Genomic DNA, 22,447 nt, shown 5'->3' with positions numbered 1-22,447 from the left:
GATGCAGCAGTTGCCCCAATTGCCGTGCTAAGATCATCAGCGTAGCCAAAATCTATCTGCCCCCGGAACTGCGCAACAGCCAAACCGTTGCCAACAGCAGCAGCAGCAGCTGCAGCAGCACTAACATCGCTGGTCCCCAGCAGCAGCGGCAGCAGCAGTCGGAGCAGCAGCAGCAGTCCGAGCAGCAACAACAACAACAACAACAACAGCTGGACAGCTCTGGCAGTGGCTCTGCAGCGACAGTCGAGACAGCTGCACCACCTGGCGCGGCGGCAAAGGTGACGACGGCTGCCTAGAATTGGCTGTGCTCCCTGCTGTTCCGGCTGATGGAGTGGGTGTGCGTGCCGATTGTCTGAACGTGATCTCGTCTAGCTGTTGCAATTTCTTATCTATAAATGACCATTCACATTTTCGAGGGAACAAACCAAAAACCAAACACAAAACTCTACAAAATCAAACAAATGCAAAACGAATAACAGTAAAGTGAAAACAGAAAATAGTAAACAGCAAAACAGTAAAACAGTAAAACAGCTAGCCTGTATACTCGTATCTTTACTCAAGTATTTTATGGATATATAAACCACGACTATAAAGTGCTATTTAACCCTATCTCTAAGACTTAACATGTTAGCCTACCTAGTCTGTAATCTATATATATATATACGAATATGAATACGAATACGAATACTAAATGTCTAGCGAATTAAGTGCATCAACTCAGAAAACCTAATGCGAATGTACAACTTGGCTCTTGACTCTGATAGAGAGGATAAACACACACACAAAAAAAAGAGAGAGAAATATGTCCTGAAATGATTCAGGCTAACAAGAAAAAAATGAAAATCAAATCAAGTTAACAAACAGCAACAGCGGCTACTTCTAAAAGTTACTTACAAACAACAAAAATATTTTACTTTAAAAACAAACAAACATATATCTATATTAATATATATATAACTGTATAACTTATGTGTAACGAAAGCTCGAGATGTATTTATTATATATATTTAATATATATATTTAATGCAAAATGCCTAAACTTTTAGTATTTATTAACACTAAAACTAAACTATGCCCAAATTCTCATGTAAAACCCTATATATATATAGTCTTGTATGTGTATATATCTAAATCTATATATATATATGTATATGTATCTATATTAACTTAGGACAAGCGTACAATAATCGCAAGTTTAGTGGAGCAAGTAGTACTAAGTACCTGCAAGAACAGTAAAAACAGCTAATGCTAAATGCAAAAAAAAAAAAAAAAAAAAAAAAAAAAAAAATAGAAAAAATGCGATATTAAAACGTAGTCAATAATAAATGTTAACATGTTATACCATATTTACAAAATCAACGAATTTATTTTTGTTTTTATTTCTTATATTTCTTATTACATTTTTATTTATTTTTTTTAGACAGCTTAGGTATTTGCGATTGTGTGTGGGTTTCTTTAAAAAGTAAATTTATTAAAATATATTTAGAAAATATACATAAATGAAAAACATTGAGGTTAAGTTAGCTACCGTGAAATTTTTAAAGTGAAAAAAAAAAAAAACCAAATGGGTTTGTTATTCGAATTTGAGAAACAAAATTAATGAAATAGTTTATAAAACTTACCAGAATTATAAATTCCATGGATTTAAGTTTATTGTTTAATTTGAGGTTATGTTGATTATTTCAGATTCGTAAGTGTCTAAACCATGCAACTTAAACAAAATAATATATAAATATTTGAATGTGTAGAAATGTCTTGAAAAAATGCAGTATCTCGCTATCTCTCTCTCTCTCTCCCTATTTCTAAATTAAATTCTTTGATCTTTATTATGTTGAAAGAAATGAAATTTTTTAGAAAATTGCGAGAAATTTGTAAACAATCATTAGAATTAGCACTGAGTAAAGGAATATCTGCTTTATGGGAAGTTTTCAAAATTATGTCTAATGCTGTTTAGCTATTTGAGGTTATGTTAGCCACTTAATAGAATATACATGGAAATACGCTGGGAATAGAAAGGCTTAGAATATCAAAATGAATTATATTGAGAAGGATTGGAATCAAATTCCATATGACGGTAACTGAATAGAGACAAATTAGTTTTAGCAACAGAAAAGGGAATTATTTATGCTCTGATTTCTTTATTAACATTTATTTCTAAAACTGTTTAAACAATACATTTGGTTCCCTTTCTTCCCTGTTTCTTTTGTTTTGTTTTTTAAATATGCAAAGAATATATTTATCATAAATAAAAAAAAATATTTCCAAACTGCATTAACATATGTCCCTCATTCGATCAACTCTTCTTCATCAAATACCAACTCATTGTGATTTTGATTAACTTGAATGGAAATTTAAAAATCTTTTTAATCCCCTGCGAACAATATATATAATTCAATTAGGATCAAATATCTAATGTGAGTTCACTTACAGAATCCATCGACTACGGTGTACATCAGCTTAACGATGCTCAACTTGGGCGAAAAGTGTTTGTCATAGAGCACCATATGAAGTTTTTCCTTCATAAAAATATAGTTATGATTTTCTGCCGTCTGTAAAAGGGTTTTATCCAATTTGGGGGGTTTATGTGGGTGAAACACATTCAGTTTATGCTTAAAACGCGGTAAAAAGGCGTTAAATGGATAAGATTTAGAATTCTTTGATAATATCCACTTTGAATTGTTAGAGACATTTTCCTTATCCGATAATATCAGAACATCAGGCGAGTTCTTATCTTTGGTAAAATCCTTGGTATCACTTCCATTAGTCTTCGTATTATTATTATTCAAATCTACAAGCTTGATGGTGTCATTCGATGTGTTCTTAAGTATTTCGATAATACGTTTGAAATTTGAGCATTTCTCAGGTTCTGCTCTCACTACTAACAGAAAAGCTGAAGAATTTAAGAAAGCCTTTATAAAAACGCATTCAATCCAAATTGAAATAACTTACCACTGTATATGCAAGCAATCAAAATCATACGTTTCGTGTTCATTTTCAGCAAGTCGTTTGATACTAATTTACTTATATATTTTGATATTTATAGCACAAGCGTACTAGGAGACTGATTGAATGATTTAAATTTTTAAATTGACGCGCTCTTTAGTGAAACGTCAGATTATCGGTAAGCCGCCACTTCTTTCTGTGAGTTAACAGAGCAATGTTATGGTGTACACACTGGCTGTCATTTTCGATAACTTACAATCTAAATATTTTCCGCTTTAGTTTGAAAATATTAATTTAAAACGTCAGTTGTTTATTATGACATTAATATTTAAGTCAAATTTAAAAACTTGCATGTCTAATGTCAAATGCTGCTACTAAATGATACTAAAAAATCTAGTATATACTGATGAAAGTCATATGGTCATATAGAAATGAAAAAAGGAGACAAAGAATGACAACAAATAAAAACCAAAACAAAGGACGTTTACATAGAAATCAACAGATATTATTAAACTTAATATTAAATAACAATTAATGACTACCATTCTGACATAGCTTATGCTTTAAAACACACAAAACAGAAGCTAAAAAGATATTTTATATCTCAATTCATTAAATTTCAAATAGGCGCGTGCTGCCTTATGAAAATTGCTAGTTTCAACATCGATTAATTTTTATATCGGCTTAAACGATGTTTATATTTTATTGCAGAGCAGACACCGTCGTTAGTATTTTCTATTTTAAACCGCATTCTGCATATTTTTGTTTATCTAAAATAAAATAATAATCATGATTTACTACAAAATACGGTTTAAAAATCTAAATATTTTGTTAACATATTTTTTTTATGTTAGCGAAAGTTATATCCTTGATATATTTTTTATTTCAAATTTCGTGTTTTCTAATCGGAAATTCAAATAGTTTTATTTGACATCAATAACAGAATTATGCAGAGATGCAATTTGTAAATTGTGAAGGCTATCAAAGTAGACCCGATATTCGTGTGTGCATTCGATGCTTGTCGCATAACTATCGGCTTCCGTCGATGGTGTCATCGATAAGTTGGCCGTAGTTCGGCGTGTAAATCTAAATGTAAATATCGCCCTGTCTGCGGCGACACAGTGTTATAATACTTTGAGAGTTCGCATTTAAAAGAAATTCTAAAAATATTGCTAACGCCAAGTTAGTGTTGACTGTAATAATTCGCGTGTGCCTTGGCGACAATAGCGCGCAGCAGTAGCAGCAGCAACAAGCGACGGCCAGTGCTCGCGATAGTGCTAAACGTGAATGCAAGGCTAATGCAAACAATTGAATAAGCGCTGCCGACTGCTGCCCGCTGCCGCCGCTGCCTGCTGTAGGGAGCCACTCGACTGCAGTGCATGGCCGTGCTCCGTGCTGGCCAAATACAAATCGAAGCTAGTGAATAGTGCACGCGGCTGCAGTTGCTCACGATAATTGCAACCAGCTGGTGACGGTGGCCGTAGATACCGTCGCCCGTTGTTCATCGCCGTTGTTGCCGTTGCCGTTGCCGACGTGGGGCTGGGGGCTCCGCCATCGCTTTGATCGTGATCGTGCGTGTCAGTGTTTGCGCTATTCGTGTGTGAGTGTGTGTGTGTGCGCGTTTATGCAGAGACCACCGCAGTGACCATGAAGCGACGCATTGCTCTCAATTCATTAGATGTTTACAATAAATACCTGAAAATGTTTCAATTGTACAATTGCAAAGCGAAATAAAGCGAAAGTCGACAGCATGACAAAAACAGCAGCAGCAAAAACAAAACCAAACGCAACGACAGCAACAGAAACAACAACTCGCTCTAATTTTCTCTGACAACAAAAACAACAGCTAGAAAACAGCTGAGAATACATAGAAAAACCACCCGAGCAGCCGTCGTGCACTAAGTCGATCAGCCATTTGTGCTCTTAAGCTTTTAAAGCTAAAATTAAGTGAGCAAAGAAATCAGCGAAGCAGCCAAATCAAAAGAAAGCCAAAAGCTAAATAAAAAGCTAAAAGTAATTTTAAAGCTAAAAAGCCACACCAAGTGCCTCACTCTCTCTCTCTATCACGTTATCTGTCTATCTCTCTCTCGTGCTCCTAATGTGTTTAAGTGAATTTAAGCCGCTCTTTGACGTCACTTGTCGGTGTTGTTGGCGGCGCCGTCTCTGCCTCTGCCCGCGCCTCTGCCTCTGCTAGTGTCAGTGCCTGTGCCTCTGTGTCTCACCTTGCGCCTGACCCGCCGTCCTAGCAGGCCGCCTCCACTTTTAATCGCATCGCGCGCATCTTTCCCAAATGCGTTTCGTGTCGGTTTTTGTTGTTTTTTTACTCTCGTCTCATTGCCCCCAAGACGCGTGACTTGGGCTTTTAAGCTTACGAGCTCACATGTACATATGCAACTGCATGTGTGTGTACGTGTGTGTCTGTGGAGCAGCAGCAGCATTTAATTGGATCTGGATCTGGATTATTCATTTGCACACAGGTTTGTATCAGAACAGCCAAACGTACGACATAGCTGATATAAAACAATAACCAAAGACAATCAATCGATTGTTTTTAATTTCTTGTTATTTTCTTCGGTTTAATCAATCTTCGATTTGCGCTGCATTGGTTCGAAGCAGTTTCTGTTAGACTCGCACCGCCAACGAATTGGCAATTCAATTAATTTAAATTAATTTGACATGACATTCATTGCGGTTCTTACTATAGCACAAGCAACACGATCCGAATATATGTATACTCCATAGCGGGCCTGGAAAACATTAGTTAAGCCGCATTAGTTCTGCTTGAATATCGCTTGGCATTCCCCATGTTACTGCGAAAATGTTTCAGTTAATGCCCCATATACCCCATTTGCTGCGCCCTTTAAGCGATTGGCCACTCACAATTTTATAGTTTAGCACTTATTCGCTGTGAATTATGCATTTGTTACAACACTCCTATTTGTTTAATTTAATATGCATAAAAAAAATCGCAAAAAATCTAAATATAGCCAAATAAAAGTCTGCTGATAATACTATATAGAGATAAGATTAGAACTCCCAGCTTTCTGTATGCAATGTTGGCTAACAACGTAACGAAAGTAAAGCGCAGAAGAATATTAATGGGAATTTCCATGCCATCCTTGAACTCTGGTGTAGTCATGACCAGGTGCAAACTTCTTATCTAAGGATTAACTTGTAGAATGCAGCAAGGGTTCGGTATTTGCAATGTACTTTGTAATGCTTGACACCAGAGGGAGAGACTAGTTTTTCTTTCTCAGATGTGGATGTCATAAATCCATTTCATATTTACTTGACTTACTATATCATTTAGTGCTGTTAACATTACTGTTGCTGTTACTGTTATTGCCGCTGTTACTGTCACTGGTAACCTACTGCTGCTGCTACTCTTACTATTACTTCTATTGTTACTATTCCTATCATTGTTCCATCTGCGGATTGTGTATATATAAATACCTGTTCATTTCTCATATTCCGAAATAAAATATCTCTTATATTCTAAAAACAACGAGTATATGGTCTCACATTCCAAACAACTTTCACTTATTCTTATTCCGAATTCTAGAAATACGAGTAATATAAAATTAATAGAAAAGTATTTCTTTCTGAACAAATAATACAATGTAGCCAAATATTATTATCTTTGCAATATCTTTGCTTTATTACTTTTGCATACACGCCATAAGCAAACGTGACGTGTTTTTCTTAATAATTCAATTGAGATTTTATTTGTTTATCAATTTTTATCTGCGACCTAAAAAACTTTATTGCTCAATTATCTTTCTATTATTCACCAAATATTTTAATTAAAATACAAGCTTACCCAGTATAAATTTACCAGGAATTATGAATTACATGATAACAATAAAACTCAAATAAGACTCCATTGATATGTTCATAATACGCCTTCACTTATTTTAAATATCTCCGCAAATATTATCCCAAGCTTGAAATCTAGATTTTTATTGCACTTCCAGTCATAAAGGAGTTCATAACATATTTCTGGCTATCAGAAACAAGTTAAATCCTTGTCGATTTATTAAAGTGATGAAATGAAATGAATGCGAAGCCGTTAAAACGGGTATTTAATGTGGTTGGTCCCCAGTGTGGAGCACTTAACAACGCCAAACGACATGAAAAGGGGGAACAGAAAATAAAACAAAACACAAAAAAAAGAACAAAATTATGATTTACGCAATAATTAAATGTCAATTCATCTGGGCCTCGTCTTGTGTGCCGTTTCCTTCTGTTCCCCCTTCCCTCTCTTCCGTTCGCTCCGTTCCGTCTGCGTCGCTTGCGGTCGATTCGACTGAACTTTAAAAGCGACAACGGTTATTAATTCACCCTGGCTGGAGAGCATTGGGGAGCACTGGAGAGCACTGGGAGCATTGGGAGACTGGCGCTCAGCAACCTTTATTTTGTTTTTGTTTTGCCTCCAACTGTCCAACTGGACAACGGACGGTGGGACAACAGGACGACGGAAGATGGGGGTTCAGTTGCGACAGTCGTTAATGGAAAAAATGTGATGCTCTCTGCTCATCTTGTTCTCGATACCCTTACCAAGTGGCTAACATTAATTGGTGATTTATATGAAACAGACTAATAATAATAATATAATACGGTCGAGTCTCGATCAAAAATCTCGACAAATCGAGAAAAATTGGTTCTCGATAATTCTCGATAATATTAATTTCTGTGTAAATCGAAAATTTCGAATTATGGGCAATCGACTGTAATATACTTATTTTTCTATAAGTTTGTGGAAATTCAAATTTTTATATAATACTAGTCTAATCGTTAATTGGGTCTTTTATTATTATAAATATATGTTCAATGATAATTATCTCTTACTCGTATATAGACATAGGTAATATAGATAAAATATGCTATACTTTAAATGCCCCATGAAGCAAATTTCATTTTTTAATTGATCGCCAAATTAAAGCTGACTCCTATAAACTGTTTAAGCTCTATATCAGACATGAAAATCAAACCAAAAATGTTCAACTTTATTTATTTATCTATAATCAAAAGTTTTAATTACTTTTTAGTTTTATGCTATATTCCATTTATTTTTATTGAAATGTTTGCATTTTAATGACTTTCCTCTCCCAAGGGTATATTTTATTCGTTGTTTCGCAATTAGCTGTTCTCTCATATTTTATTTCGCTTTTGTTTTCGAGGCCGAGAAGGTTTTATTTATTTATTTTTTTTTTTTATTTTATGATTTTTTGTTGTTGTATAAAGTAGAGCGAGACGAAAGGGTTTCGGGGAAAATGCTGGGATTTTGGCGACGGGATGCGTGCACATAGCCAACATCGAACGTCCTGCCATAAAATTGCAGGCACGAATTTACGAATTTTGTTTTTGCTGTTTTTTGCTCTTTCCTTTGCTTTTGTTGCTGTTGCTGCTGTTGCTGCTGATGTTGCTGCTGTTATTTTTGCCAGCCTTTTTATTTGTCTGAGTTTATTGCGTGGAATTCTATTTAATAAATTCCATTTTATGCCCCCACCCCGCGCGCTGCCCCAATGCCCGTCGCTATGTTGCCAGGATTTATATGCAGTTTGTGCTGTTCGTGTTGTTGGCCAATGCAAATTTTAAAATTCAATTCTGCTATTCAAACGAACAAATTACAAAACGAAACAACTAAAAATACTTTGCGCGGAAAGTTGATGAATTTTGGAAAGTTCGACAGTTAGTTACTCTGTAAATAGTTGAATTTACATGGTTTTAAATGTAAATTAATATGTTACAGATAAATGTGCAAATATGTGGATGCAATAAGCTTTATATTTGAATATACTTTTAACTTTTCCCTGAAGTTGCAGCTGGCTTATTAGATCTGAAATAGCTTACAAATCACAGTTATCTGATGATTTATTGTAAATAATGTGTGAATTCACTCATTAGATATTTGAGGTACTACATTTGTCTTTAATGGGTTTACTCTAACATCTCACTCCTCTAGCCACAATCGATCGAACCTATTTATATGCAAAGCCCTACACATCATGTGCCTGTCTACGAAGCTATTTAATCTTTGGCTTGCTAAAGTTTCTTCTTGTTTAAATTAAATTTGATGTTGGGAAACTTCGTTGTATTTGCCAATGCGTTTAGTTTTCCATTTCAACAAAGTCACTAAGAACAGACACAAAAGAAAAGGGAGAATAAAAACGAACAATAAAGACGGCAAAGTTTAAGCACCTCAGTAGTAGAGCGAAAAGCAGAGAAAAAAAAAAAAACAGAAAAGTTATAGAAGAAAAAATGAGGAACAAATTCCCAAAAAAGCGTTAAAAGTTCTCAACAGCGCAACTTTTTGCGAACCGTCCTAGAAAACTTTCAGTTACTTTAGTTCTTGTTCCATGGAACTTCCGCTCCGAGCTTCTTCTATTGGCGTAGGATCTACTCTAGTCGAAAGAATAACAAAAACAATGTCAAGAACAAGAACAAACGGCGATAAGCAATGGAAACTTGCGTTTGTTCTGCTCGATTCTTAAAGTTTTGCTGCGGGCGACGCTTAAAGCCGTCAACGTGAATTTCTTTACGCCGTGTTTTCTATTTCACTTGTTTTTGTGTTTTTTTTTTCCCCCTCTTTCTTTCTCTCATTCAACTTCGTTTCCATGTGCGCCAAGGCTCTGCCAGAAGGACACGAGAGCCATAAAAATGTTTCAGTGCAGCAAAAGTTTTTAAAAACAACTGCAGCAGCAGCAGCAGCAGGAACAGCAACAGCAGGACACGGCAGTACAATAACAACAACAAAATTGTTGAAGTGCATGCCGAAGCTCGCTTGTACAACAATAACAACAACAACAGCTCTTAAAAGGCTGGCGTAGCAAAAAAGTAGAGCATTTAACTTGGGCGTTTGGAAAATTAAATACCCTTGAATTAAATACTTTAAATAGTTTGTGTTCTGTTATTACCTCTTTGAGCGTGCACTATTTTTTTTTTAACTTCCATAGTTCCAAGTTCTCTAAGATGTTGCATTTCAGAAAGAAAGTAGATGACATTACATTACATTAAACTCAAGGGCCAAGATTCTGCTAGCAGGAATTAATTAATTATAATTGCGTTTAATTAGTAATACTGATTCTGCATCTGAATTGATCAGCTTGCAGTGATATATAGATGTATGTAAATATGGTATATATGATCTTCAAAATTAAAAATTCATAAAGCATAACATTTTTCTAAATAGTTCAAATTAGTTTAAAAACGTTTATTATTTATTTATTTATTTATTTAATTTTTTTTTTTACAAAGGACAAATAAAGATTCCAAATCCTGGCTAAAGCTTGGATGTCTGTTAGTCAAAGACCAATATTTTAGTCAAAGCTACTCCTTGAATATAAAATGTATGTATATATTTTCAGCTATATTTAATTCTTTAAAAAATAAAGAGCCTAATAAAGAAATTATAGAAATAGCCAGATTCTATATGATAAAGATAAAATGAAATATAATTAGTTAACTGTCAATATAATAAAATAAATTTGGCAATATTTTAGTGAGCAAATTATTCCGTTCAATATACCCCATTTCTATATTCCAGGGTAAAGGCTATAAAAAGTGGCACATTTCTCTTTCTAGCAGGCAGTTGCTGCCACTAGTCATATCCCATACTCTGCTCTAAAACTTGGCGCTGCATGGAATTCTAAAAAAAAACGTCGATAAAAGAAAAATAAAAATATATATATAATTGAAACATGGCCAGCTCGATGCACATCGATGTTGCTGATGAGGGCGCGGGGGCGGTGGTCATGGGGTTTGATAAATTTGTTCTTTATGCTGATGTTGTTGTTGCTCGTGTTTTTGTTCTTCTTGTTGTTGTTTGTTCAGTTTGTGTTAACTTTATGGCGCTTGTACGTTTACAAGTTTACAGTTGTTGGAAAATTTAATTTGAACAGTAAAATAAATAAATAAAGCAATTTAATTACCTGTTACAATACTGTATGTTGCTTTTATATTATCTGGCTGCTTTGGCACGTTTGTTCATTACACTTGCAATTGCATATGAAATTATACACTTTCTAATTATGCAGCTGATAAAATCAGACAATTTACCTGTTAGAGACATTAAGACTCTCATTTCATGAAATTGTTTTTACAGTATGGTATTATTAAATTGTAATTGTATAATGAAGATGGAATTAAATTTTTTAATTGACTTTTTATGTTGATTTTGAAATCGAGTATTCACAATAATGCAAAATATTTACACAACCTTTTGACCTACAGGGTATAGCAATCAGTTTGTATTTAATCAATAATCTATTTTAAGGTAATATAAATATAAATAAAAAATATTAAATTAGTTTTGTAATGTGTTGGCTATTTATTGTAGTTAGGGGCTTACAATTTATATGTTTAGCTTGTAGTTTATTTAATGGAAACGTTTGGGAATTATTAAATACTAAGCTAGCTGATATTCTGCTTAAATTATATAGACTTGAGTCGTTACATATAAGAAAGTAGATAATATAATATTAGTTGGCTTGGTAGAATAATGGGATAGGCACACATAGTCAACAATTGAAGTCTACTAAGTCTATAAGAAATATTTATTATGGAATATGTCCTTTCTTAAAAGGAAAACTTGCAAAAAAAATAAAAAATAAATAAATAAAATAAAATAAAATAAATAAATAAATAGAAAGAAGCATTCAAATAAATTTCAAAGAGATTAAAACTTCAAGACCTGCTTAATTTTAGATCAACAGAAAAGTTTTGGCAATTCATAACGGTATCAAGGCAACAAATTTCCATCAATATACGCTGCACACTTATGCACAAGTAAAGGGTATTAGAAACGGAAATTAGAAACATTTCTGGATGCATTATCGTGACTTAATTAGTCATATATATATGTATGTAGTACACATTTTGCTACGATAAGAACTTGGTATTTCAGTTACATTTACAAATGCAAAGTAAAATGTCCCATATTGATCATGTAAATAATTTTGTATAATTCTGGAATTCAGAGTTTTTAAAATACAAATTTTGTTGCTCGTTAAGCGGACAATTGCCGGCATTGATAACCTATTTCATCAGAGCCGTGATAACCCATATATATTGCGATGATCTACGATCGTGATCTCTGGCATCGCGATGCGGGAAGCTTTTATTTTGTATTTTAAATCGGATTCAGCGTCGGCGATCTGTCGGCCATTGCTTCGTGTCGACGCGAACTGTTTTCTGATAATTTTTATATTTTTATTATTTTTCTTTTTTTTTTTTTTTATTTATTTTGCGCATTTGTTTCATTAATATGTATTACACGCTCTAAACGAACATTCGTGAATAAATTTATGAATGACGTATGTGGCATCAGCTTCGATGTTGATAAGGCGCAAATGCCGCGGTCATCGGGTAGAAAGGAAAGCCCACACTTCCCAAACAGAGCAATAAATATACAACTATTTAAAAATATATATATTATGTATGGTAAACATTTGGATTGGCTCGGTGCCGTTGTGCGTTGATAGAACTGGAGCAAATTTGTCTGAGAACCCGATGAAATTGTGTTAATTAGTGTGATCAGGTCCACTCGAAATTGAGCCTAAATATGCTAAGCAATTGTGTGCTGTTCTCATTTAGCAACTGCTCTGCATGCTCTTCACTCTCTGCTTTCTCATAAAATGATCGTTGATGACTTGATTAGCGTTGAGAATTATGAAATATTGAACTTAGAGAATCAAAACTTTAGCGTCGAGTCGTAAATTCCAATTTAAACAAATCAGACGAATTAAACCGAAAATTTCATCTGAGCACATTCACGTGCAAAAAATATATAGAGCTCATTGATGCTGGATTTCCAACTAATGGAAGACTTTTTTAGTCGGAATAGAGGCTCGAATATTTTTATAAAATATCGAAAGTAAAAACGCTGCAGTCGAGCTTAAGCAACTGCTTAATACTCGTTCGCAATCGAAAGACCGATTTTCATTTCGATTGGCGTAAGTAGGAAAACATTTACAAGCAAACTTATCCAAAGGTAGTCTTCCCAATTCAAATTTTTCATATTCAATTGCAACTAAATGGGTTTAAAGAGCTAAGCGGAGATTGCAGAAAACCAATATGCTCTTACTCATTGAATAAGTATCACACAAGTATGGAAAAGGCAGCAAATTGCAATTTTTGTTCTCATAAGTTTTTCGCATATAAATTCTTGTGCTGTTTACATTTATTTAAGATATGTTATTTCGTTACAAAGTAAAATTAGACTTAACTAGTTAAAGAATTATAATTAAATCTAAATTCGAACGTAATTGGCAATAGAAAGAGCTCCAGCAGATTATCCATAGTCTCATCTTCAAGAGTTACTTCATGCTCAAGAGATTTATCCAGTAAGTCCAATTTGCCTTTCTATACTTTGCTTATTCGATGATCAGCTTTTGTTTTGTCGCAGTTTGGAAATGATACCCAAGTAGCTAGAAACAATCTTATCGACGGGACTCCTTTCTTCTTCGAATGCCAAACGGGTTTTGGCCTCGTCATAAACACTTTTGACAGTTTCATGTTTGTTATAGTATTCCAGTATCTTTTCACGCTTCAACCATTTGTCGAGTGTTTCGTGATTCGTTGGCTCGTGCTGGAAGAAGATATTGTAGCGATACTTCAACTCCTCAGACGACTTGTGCTCCTCTAGATTTTCGATGTTGGGTATGCGTAGATAAGGTTGTTTATTAATTATCCAGGCATGCGTGGACTGGCGCAGAGCAGCCCAATTCAACCTGAGAAGAGTGTCGTACACCGCTTTCGGATGGCCCAGTATGCCGTGCTGTACATCGATGAGACGCAGCTGCGATCCCGGCACGATATATTCCAGTTCGAGCTCTAATATGCGAGGATCGGTGCCAGGATATTTACGTCGACCGATCAATACAATAGGCACGTCCGCAGTGGATATATTTTGCATCTCCTGCATCAAGGGTGAGGTCTGATTACGATAGTTGACGATCTTATTGTAGCGCCCATAGAGCAGCGAACGTTCCGCGGGCGTGAACCTCGGATACTCTGGTCGTTTTGTATAGAAGTGTTCCGAGCGAAAGAGTCGATTTATTTCCATCTCGATCACGTAATATGCCCGCCTATGCAAGGTGATCCAAACGATTTGAGTTGCAACCGCTAGGAATTGATCGTACAGAATTCCGTCCGTCTTCGTGGCTGAAATATTGAGCTTGCTTCGCAGATGGTAGAATTGATGTAAGTCTCCATCGCCCGTTATCAGTTCGGTATAATCTCGAGCGACCAGAATTCGATATTGGCTCAAATATTTGGACCAAATCCGCTTAATTTTAGTCGAATTGTGTGACTTAATCTGCTGGTATGTCTCACTGAGTTCATCACGCTGTATTAGGATCAGCTCCACAAAACGCAAAAAGTATTCAAAATATATAATCAAACCATGCAACAGTCTATGCACAATAGGGTGGTGCATAAATTCAAGAAACTGCATGTTCAAAAACTCTTTCGGCATTAAAAATAACACTAAATTCCGCACATCATCGATTATCACAGTGTCCGCATCGAATGAGTTATCGGAGCGGACAAACTGTTCTCGTAAAACCGATTCTTCGTCCTGATTGATGGTGCGAATAAACTTATAACCATTTGTGTAAATAAATCGTGTTGGCTGATCCTCCAAATCGGTATAATGCCGAAAGTTCAGCTTTTCTTTTTTTTCGTTCCACTTCCACTTACCAACCCTATACCTTGGCAATGATCTATCGATATGTATGCGATTCATGTTGAATACGAAGAGATAATATCACTGTTATACTTATATTAAATATATGGTATATTTGATGATTGTTAGTTTCTCTGTTTAGTGATATGTTTTTTGAGATTGATTATTTTGTTATTGACACTTGATGCGAGTGAAGTTTTGTATTGTGATTGACCTTAATTGTTCAAAAACGGATCGTCACTACTTATTCAAAATCTCTTTATAATAATAGGTGTTGCGAGAAGATGAAATTCCAAAATTCTGTATATATTTATAAAGTAATACTGATCTGCATTGACTTGGGTAAATGCTTCAACATAATCTGCAAAATCTATTTGCCTCTATTTGTTTCAGTAAAATGAGAGAGAAATTTAAGTAAGCTCAAAATTCTTTTGCCCACGCCTAAGCTAATCGATTATAATCGAAAAGAAAGAGTGACAAGAGTTATCGATGCTAATTTTAAGCTTCTACAGCATATGAGATATATACCGGAATAATGTACGAAATCTACGCGATCAGACAAATGGGCAGAGAGTAAAGTCAGATAATTGTAGTCTGATTGATCTCAGTAATTTCCCTGGCCTCCAGGAAATCATCTCTAATACTAATATTATTTCATTGTGCTCAATTTTCTTTAGTTTTTTCGCCTGTAAAATCTTGCTGATGAAATCATCAGCACCATCAAACAAAAATCTTTTCAATCAGAAGTTCGCCGAATTTGTTGATGTTTTATGTTGGTTTATTTATAGTTAGTTTAGCTTTTGATGCCAGCATTAAAACAGTTCAATAGCGCTATTCTAACTGAATGCTGCTATTGTCAAATTGAAAGAAATTGATAACCATTACTTCAACTTGAAGCACAATTCCAATCTTTCCATTTGGTCCGAATGAATGTGAACTATTCTGCAAAATATACGTCATCGCCTTTGAGTACATAATCGGGCTTTTCCTCCGGTGCAGCATTCGTATGGTCAACGTCCTCCATTACTTTTGCTTTCTTTTTTCGTAGTCTTCCCATTGTATCCTTAAATTGTTCAACAATCTCATGCACTTGTCGCGTATCGCTCTTCAATTGTAACTCGCAGCTGTTTTCAAGAGTATTAAGAGCTCCTCCAGTTTGATAGTATTCGAGAACCTTCACTCGATTGACCCAATTCATGAGAACCGCTTTCGAAGCTTGCTCGTATATGCGAAATATTTTGTAGAACTGTTCCAAGTTCTTCGACATTCGCCGCAACGCCATGTCATTGATGTTGGGTATATGCAGTTCCGGCTGCCTTATCATATAATATGGATCGTAATTCAATGAAAAGTTCGAATATCGCACTGATGGCCAGTCCAAGGCAAGGATAGTGTTGTATAGCGTTTTTGGATGACCCAGAATACCGTGCGATATATCGACCATATACAATTGCATATCAGGCACCATATATTCCAGCTCCAGTTCGGCTATGCGATGATCAGAGCCACGATACATTCGTTCTCCGATCCATAGAATCGGCATATCCTCATCGGCTACATGGAGTAACTCCTGAATTAACGGCGATCTTTGTTCACGATAGTTGACAATTTTACAGTTGCGGCCATAAAGCAACGATCGCTCGACGGGCGTAAATTCCAGATATTCTTTGCGGTTCATTAGAAAGTATTCAGATCGGAACAGTCGATTCATTTCCATTTCAATAATGAAATACGCACGCCTGTGTAATGTAATCCAGACGACTTGAGTCGCGTATGCCAAAAATTGACTGTGAAATGCTCGATCCTTGATCTTGGATGAGATATGGACGATCTCTTTTGTGTGATAGTACTTCTTCAGATCACCCTCGCTCTTTAAGATAACGCTGTAGTTTCTGGCTACCAATAGGCGATACTGGCTCAAGTACGTTGACCATATTCGCTTCACTTCATTCGTTTGCTCGCTTTGCACCTGGGCCTTATCGCCCGATAGCTCGTCTCGTCGTATCAAAATAAACTCTACCAGTTGAAGAAAATAGTTAAAGTATAGAATTAAAGAATGAAGCAGCCTATGGACATCTGGCTGATGGATGAAGGTAACAAACTTCAAGGTTAAAAACTCTTTTGGCATCATGAAGAGCACCAGATCGCGAACATCGTCTAACCCAATGGTTTCCAAATCATACCTCGCGCCGGGGCGTACATATACCTGACGGAACACCGTTTCCTCGTGCTGATCGATTGTGCGCAGGAACTTGTATCCATTCGTGTCAATGTACCGCTCACCCGCGTCCCCCAATTCGCTATGTGGAACAAATTTCAGGCAATCACCTGCTTCGTCCCATGTCCATTTACCACTGGGATAGTTGGGTACGGCTGTATCGATATGTATGCGCTTCATTTTGGTAACAGATTCGATATCTTATGAGTATATATTGTATATAGAGCATACGATATATATGAATTCGTATTATTTTGGAGTATTTGCTTGTTAGTTTCTCTGTTTGGTGATATGTTTTTTGGAGATTGAATATTTGTTGCTTTGCAACTTACGTAAATCAACTTTTTATGATGCTGACAACTTAAAGTTTTACGTAATTTGATGTTTTCACCAAGCCAAAATATAGATAAATTAAATTGGGTTTGTTGTTGATTATTCAAATTTTTATTGTGAGTGATGTTGGGGAAATTGGATGACAATCGATAAAATTAATGATAATTACATATAATAACTACATTCAATGTGACATAATTATATAGAATAATATAATACAGTAGAATCTGGTTACAACTACTCCGCTTATAGCGTCTGTACGGTTATAACGACGAAAATTCTGGTCCCCAGATAAACTCTTATGAGCAAACTTTGAGCAAACGCCTTTATAATCGGATTCTACTGTAATTATATATAATAATATATAATATTCGTTAGAGTTGATCTCTCGACAAGGATTTTGTAGAGTCTTAAAAGCTATCTGTCTTAGAATCAATTTATAATCAATATGTATTTCCGGATTTGAAGATCGAAAGAGCGATCTCACTTTTTATATGTATAACGCAGGTTGTTTCTATTCCCCTATTTAAAATTTAATGTAGGGCTAAGAGTCCTTATATACTTCTTTTTCGTAGTTACTTCCTGAGTTTACAAACATTTACATAGTTTATTTAATCGTTGTCTATATTAGCAAGTATTCTAACTTATTGCTTACTTCTTCTTCTCATCTTTTGCAGCTGAATATTATGGAAAAGGCGAAGGCGTACATTAAAAATGAACTTCGTGGCAGCAGCGCACCACTGCAATCCGAGCCAACAGCAACACCACCACCACCGATGCCGCCGGGGCAGAGTCAGCACGCGGTCGGTGCGGAGCTGATGCCATCGCCGCTCGGTGGCTATCACAATAATGTGCAGCAATATTATCCAGCGCCGGTCCGGTCAACGGGCCGTGCCTCGGCGCCGCCCGAGCACATGACCGCATCTGTTTGCTTTGTCTGCGGCGGACACGGCAGCTACGAGGCATTGCGCGTGCGCGCCAATCCGGAGCGACCGAGCGAGCCGCATTTTCCGTTCCTGGAGCGGCACGAGCCGCCGCAGGGTGTGCCGCCCGTGGCAGCCGGCCAAATGTACGTGATGGCCTGCATGCTGTGCTTCCGCCTGCTGCACGAGCAATGGGAGGCGTTCGAGAGGCAGAAGAAGCCGCTGCTGCAGCGCATTTATCACATGAAGCGTGTGGATGGCAAGGGCTACATTGGCGCCGATGTGGCCACGCAGAGCGAGTACGCGGCCCAAATGCTGGGCCTCAGCGCCGAGCACCTCAGCCAGAACGGACTTGCTGAGCTGCAGAATGCGGCGGCAGCGCCTCCAATGGATCCGTATGCCTTGGGCAGGCATTATGCTGCTGTTGGGGCGCCGCCGGCTGTGTCGCCGCAGCATCAGCAGCCACACCACAGTACCTCAAGGAACGCCTCGCCCGACTATTATCCTCGCAATGCCACGCCCACTAGCCACAGCCAGGGCTACAGCAATCACAAATACCTGAGCCGGCCGCAGTCGCGAGATATGCAGCTGCCATCGCCCCTGTCGCGGCCGCCCAGCGAGCCGCCAGCTCGCACCTCGGCCGGCTCCAGCTCCAACTTTGCACAGCACAAGTTTAAGCTGGCCCAGCACAGCTATCAGCCGCCAGCGCCGCCCCAGTCGCCGGCGCAGTACCAGCCCGCCCAGTACCAGCAGCTGCAGCAGCAGACGGCCGCCTATCACATGCTGCAGCAGGTGGCCGCCGTCTCGGGCGAGCCCCAGGCCCATTACAAAGGCAATCCGTATAGCGCGCTGCCCGGCGTTGGGTCTAGCCTGCCGCTGAGCGCGCAGCCGCCCAGCCTGGAGGATGACAACGCCACGGTGCTGGATTTGCGCAATTCATCAGCGGTAAATGCCGCACCTGCCGCAATGCCCACGCCTGTGGTCACGCCCACGCCTCGCAGTCAGACGGGCAATGCACCCGCATCCACTGCCGAGGTGGGCATTCTGGATCTGTCCATGCCCGACAAGAACTCCATTACGGAAGTCTGTTATGTGTGCGGCGATGAGCAGCGTCGCGGCAGCCTCGTCGAGCTGAGCACCGTCAAGCCAAAGGAATCCCGGCTCGGCCAGTCGGTTGCCTACTTTCCGCTCTTCAACGAACAGCATCCGCGACCAGCGCGTTCGCGCCCCAAGGATCCACGCGGCATGATTCAGGCCTGCATGCCTTGTTACGAGGATCTCATACAGCAATGGAATGCACATCAGGTAAGCTCAACTAAAGTATTAGACTCTATTTCATAAACTAGGGATCTATTTGAATATTTCATTCATAATTTAAAATTGAATGAAAATAAATTATATGTAAGTTTGTCTACTTGTAGTAAAAATTAATTTCCTTTGTGATAAAATAATCGAAAATGTTCGTTCATACATAATAGGAATGTATGTATATATTATAAATATTTATATAATATATTATAATATTTTTTAAATTAGCCAACTTTTCTTTAAACATATATATTATTAATAATTTAATAAATAATATTAATTTTTTAATACTAATTATATAAAATTAATAAAATTTATTCAATATCGAATATAAGTAGGATAAATATATATTTTTAAATTATTATCCAACTTTTTTAAAAAAATATTAACAATTTTTTATTTTTAATTATATAAAATCAATAATATTTATTTAATTTTTAATAATATTTATGCTTGATGAAAATTTGCCTAATTTTTAAAACATATATCTTTATCATACTTTCGATATTGAAGCACGGACACGTCTTAAAGAATTCTCTATATATTTTGATGTCAAAATATCTAGTGAGAAATCTATCGCTTAGAACTTTGTATTGGTCCTACTTTATTTTAATCAATGAATTAACTTGAATTTTGGAGTAAATATGATATTCGAATGATAACAAATTCAAATATATATTGCATATGCAATAGGTAGGCCTCACATTGGGACAAACCCAACGCGTGGGCGACTAAAAGCGAATAGAGAAATGAGCATTTACGCAAACAAATTTGCGAAAACAGTTCTTTCGCGTCACACGAATCAAAATAAACAAATTGCTGCCGCTGCGCAGCTGAGGATGATGTAGATGAGTACAAATGATCAGAATGATGATGCTGATGATGTTGATAATGATGATGATGATGTTGAAGATGTGGTAGGGTATGGCTGGGATGGTATGGGATGGCGCCGTCAAATGACCCCGCGTGCTGTGCGATTAATCAGTGGATTCGATGTTGGGTGTATGTGTCGATGTTAACCAGCCAGAGGACTGAGCTCCAAAGAGAGAGAATTATCATGCCCATCATATGTGCTTTGGTGGGAATTTTGACCGCAGGGTCGCTTGCGTTTCTGATTAAAATTTAATAGCTTTCCGCGATTATTTGTCTGCCTCTCTTTTTTTTGCGTTTCTTTTTTATTTTATTTTTTATTTTATTTCTGCCTCTCGATTTATGTTATTTCTGTGTGTGAAATGTATTTTTGGAGTGCTTCGCCAGTTCTCTGTCCATGACAACTTGTTGATAAGATTGAGCGCGGAGCGAGAGAGCTTCAATTTGAAATTAGAATTTTCGGTTGGGTATTTATAGAATTTCTGATTCATCTAAATAAACAGGCAATCTGAAATTTTGCTTATATGTAAGCGGAAAATAAACAATGAAATGTGCAAGATTGGCGAACGAATTCGATAACCGGTTAAGGCAATTAAAGCCGAGCGTTTGCCAAACGATTTAACACGGAAATAATTCATTTTTAAATGATAGAGATTTAAGTGATTAAGCTGAAAACGTTGCTTCAGCTTATTGGTGTTAATAAATATTTATTGCTGATATTTAAATATAGTTTTTCTAGCTATGATTGCTCAATCATTTATCAGCTGCATTGATATTCAAATAGTTTTATGGCATTCTTTTATTATCAATTTGAAGGAATTTCTTTACTATTTTAATGAGTTTGAATTTTTCAATTAGATTCAAATCTTTGCACACAGCGTCGGTACAGATAAAATTCTGCAAAAATTTTGCAGTTAATTTGACTGATATATATGTATATATATATATTTATATTTTATGTTATATTTTATTGATATATATGTGTCTTAGAACCATATAACTAGTAAGTAAGGTTTTTATGAATTCTTCCCCTTACATCATTTCTCTTTTATAATAATTTCATTTGTGAGATGTCAGAGCATCCTAGGTCTGATACTTCGAAAGAGATGCAATTTCAGGCTTCTTTTCTCTAATATGTCACCTAAAAAAGGATTGAGAGTTTCAAATGTGATTTTAATGCAGTATAGGATATCATGAGGATAGAATGAGAAGAGCATAAAGAGAGTGTGCCAAAAAGCATCGCATCCGTTCTTCTCTCTTAAATAAAATGCTGCTTAAAGCCTATAGAGACATTTTACTTAAACGACCCATACTTTCGAATAGTCACATTTTTATCTATTTCTATAAATATAACATTAACAAGTCAAGTCTTGTTTTGTTAGCGCCAATATAATAATTATATTGCGCAGTAGTTTCAGTTGGAAGATCTAAGAAAATATATATCAAAATACAACATATTTAAGCTTTTATGCATTTTGCTTTATTAATCAACAGGCGTATTAGGCATACAAACCCAATATACTCGTTTGCACCATATGAACGTTTATAAAAATCAGTTCCAGTTTGCATGACTGACTCATGTTGCTGGACAAGCTGTCTAATGTGATAAAATCTTTTTTATATATATTTGCATAGCATTTATAAACTCAATTAAAATTTGCCAAATTTAAATTAATTTTATTACTAAAATTTGTGCTTTGACTTCGGCTTTATAATTATTTACATATAATTACAAATATATGTATGTATTTATAAATGTGATTTGATGAAAATAAAATCTTTTCATTACGTGCAATAAATATATTTATTGCAGTTAAATAAATATTTTAAAATCCCGTCTGGCAATAGTTTCCTATCTATTCTTCATTTCTATATTTATTTATTTTCTTTTTTGGTCTGACCCGCCGCCCCAGTATTATTATCTACTTAAATTGCATTGCGCATTGTTATCAAATAGATAGAGGAACCGAGGCTGGCTGCCTCAATTTGTGGCATTTTATTTGAAATTTATATTCAAAGCGCAAAATTTGCAACATGCCATAAAAATGCAAAATTCACAGCTGCCGCTGGAACTGGAACTGGATGGCGAATACAATGTGCAAAATGCCGAATAAATAATTAAATGCCATTAATTGGAATTGTGTAAATTTCAGAGAGGAACACACA

At 36.3% G+C, this 22,447-nt stretch overlaps 5 protein-coding genes across 6 annotated transcripts in view; 2 read left to right on the top strand and 3 right to left on the bottom strand.

Moving 5' to 3' along the window:
• The window catches only part of dnr1 (E3 ubiquitin-protein ligase defense repressor 1), a 32,009-nt gene extending 30,646 nt beyond the window's left edge, over nt 1-1,363 (top strand). The window contains exon 4 of the mRNA XM_089469511.1: nt 2-1,363. Within this exon, the coding sequence (XP_089325637.1) occupies nt 2-296 (295 nt within the window). The 3' untranslated portion in view covers nt 297-1,363. The remainder of the gene's footprint in view (nt 1) is intronic.
• Nucleotides 1,364-2,118: 755 nt separating this feature from the next.
• On the bottom strand, nt 2,119-3,315 carry LOC149268716 (uncharacterized). The gene is made up of 4 exons (XM_089469527.1): nt 3,200-3,315; nt 2,950-3,139; nt 2,429-2,890; nt 2,119-2,371 (listed from the first exon to the last, which is right to left on the bottom strand). The coding sequence occupies exons 2-4, from the start codon at nt 2,990-2,992 to the stop codon at nt 2,364-2,366; spliced, it is 513 nt and encodes a 170-aa protein (XP_089325653.1). The 5' UTR covers nt 2,993-3,139; nt 3,200-3,315; the 3' UTR covers nt 2,119-2,363.
• A 667-nt stretch (nt 3,316-3,982) lies between these two features.
• The window catches only part of px (MAP7 domain-containing protein plexus), a 100,124-nt gene continuing 81,659 nt past the window's right edge, over nt 3,983-22,447 (top strand). The window contains exons 1-2 of one of the 2 annotated variants that reach the window (XR_016270200.1): nt 3,983-5,420; nt 17,858-19,408. Coding sequence is in view for 1 of the 2 variants with exons in the window: in XM_089469497.1 (XP_089325623.1) it covers nt 17,867-19,408 (1,542 nt within the window). In the remaining variant the exon portion in view is untranslated. The remainder of the gene's footprint in view (nt 5,421-17,857; nt 19,409-22,447) is intronic. The other variant, XM_089469497.1, reaches the window with a different exon arrangement.
• LOC149268715 (uncharacterized) lies at nt 13,024-14,973 on the bottom strand. Its single transcript, XM_089469521.1, has one exon. It carries the CDS (start codon nt 14,687-14,689, stop codon nt 13,328-13,330), a length of 1,362 nt encoding a protein of 453 aa, XP_089325647.1. The 5' UTR covers nt 14,690-14,973; the 3' UTR covers nt 13,024-13,327.
• On the bottom strand, nt 15,386-17,197 carry LOC149268714 (protein phosphatase 1 regulatory subunit 36-like). Its single transcript, XM_089469520.1, has one exon. The coding sequence runs from the start codon at nt 17,025-17,027 to the stop codon at nt 15,567-15,569; it is 1,461 nt and encodes a 486-aa protein (XP_089325646.1). The 5' UTR covers nt 17,028-17,197; the 3' UTR covers nt 15,386-15,566.

This window comes from Drosophila arizonae, chromosome 5 (genome assembly GCF_054131065.1).
Source record: "Drosophila arizonae isolate 15081-1271.41 chromosome 5, UAZ_ARI_1.0, whole genome shotgun sequence".
Taxonomy (NCBI): domain Eukaryota; kingdom Metazoa; phylum Arthropoda; class Insecta; order Diptera; family Drosophilidae; genus Drosophila; species Drosophila arizonae.
This window is presented reverse-complemented; position numbering and strand designations above follow the sequence as displayed.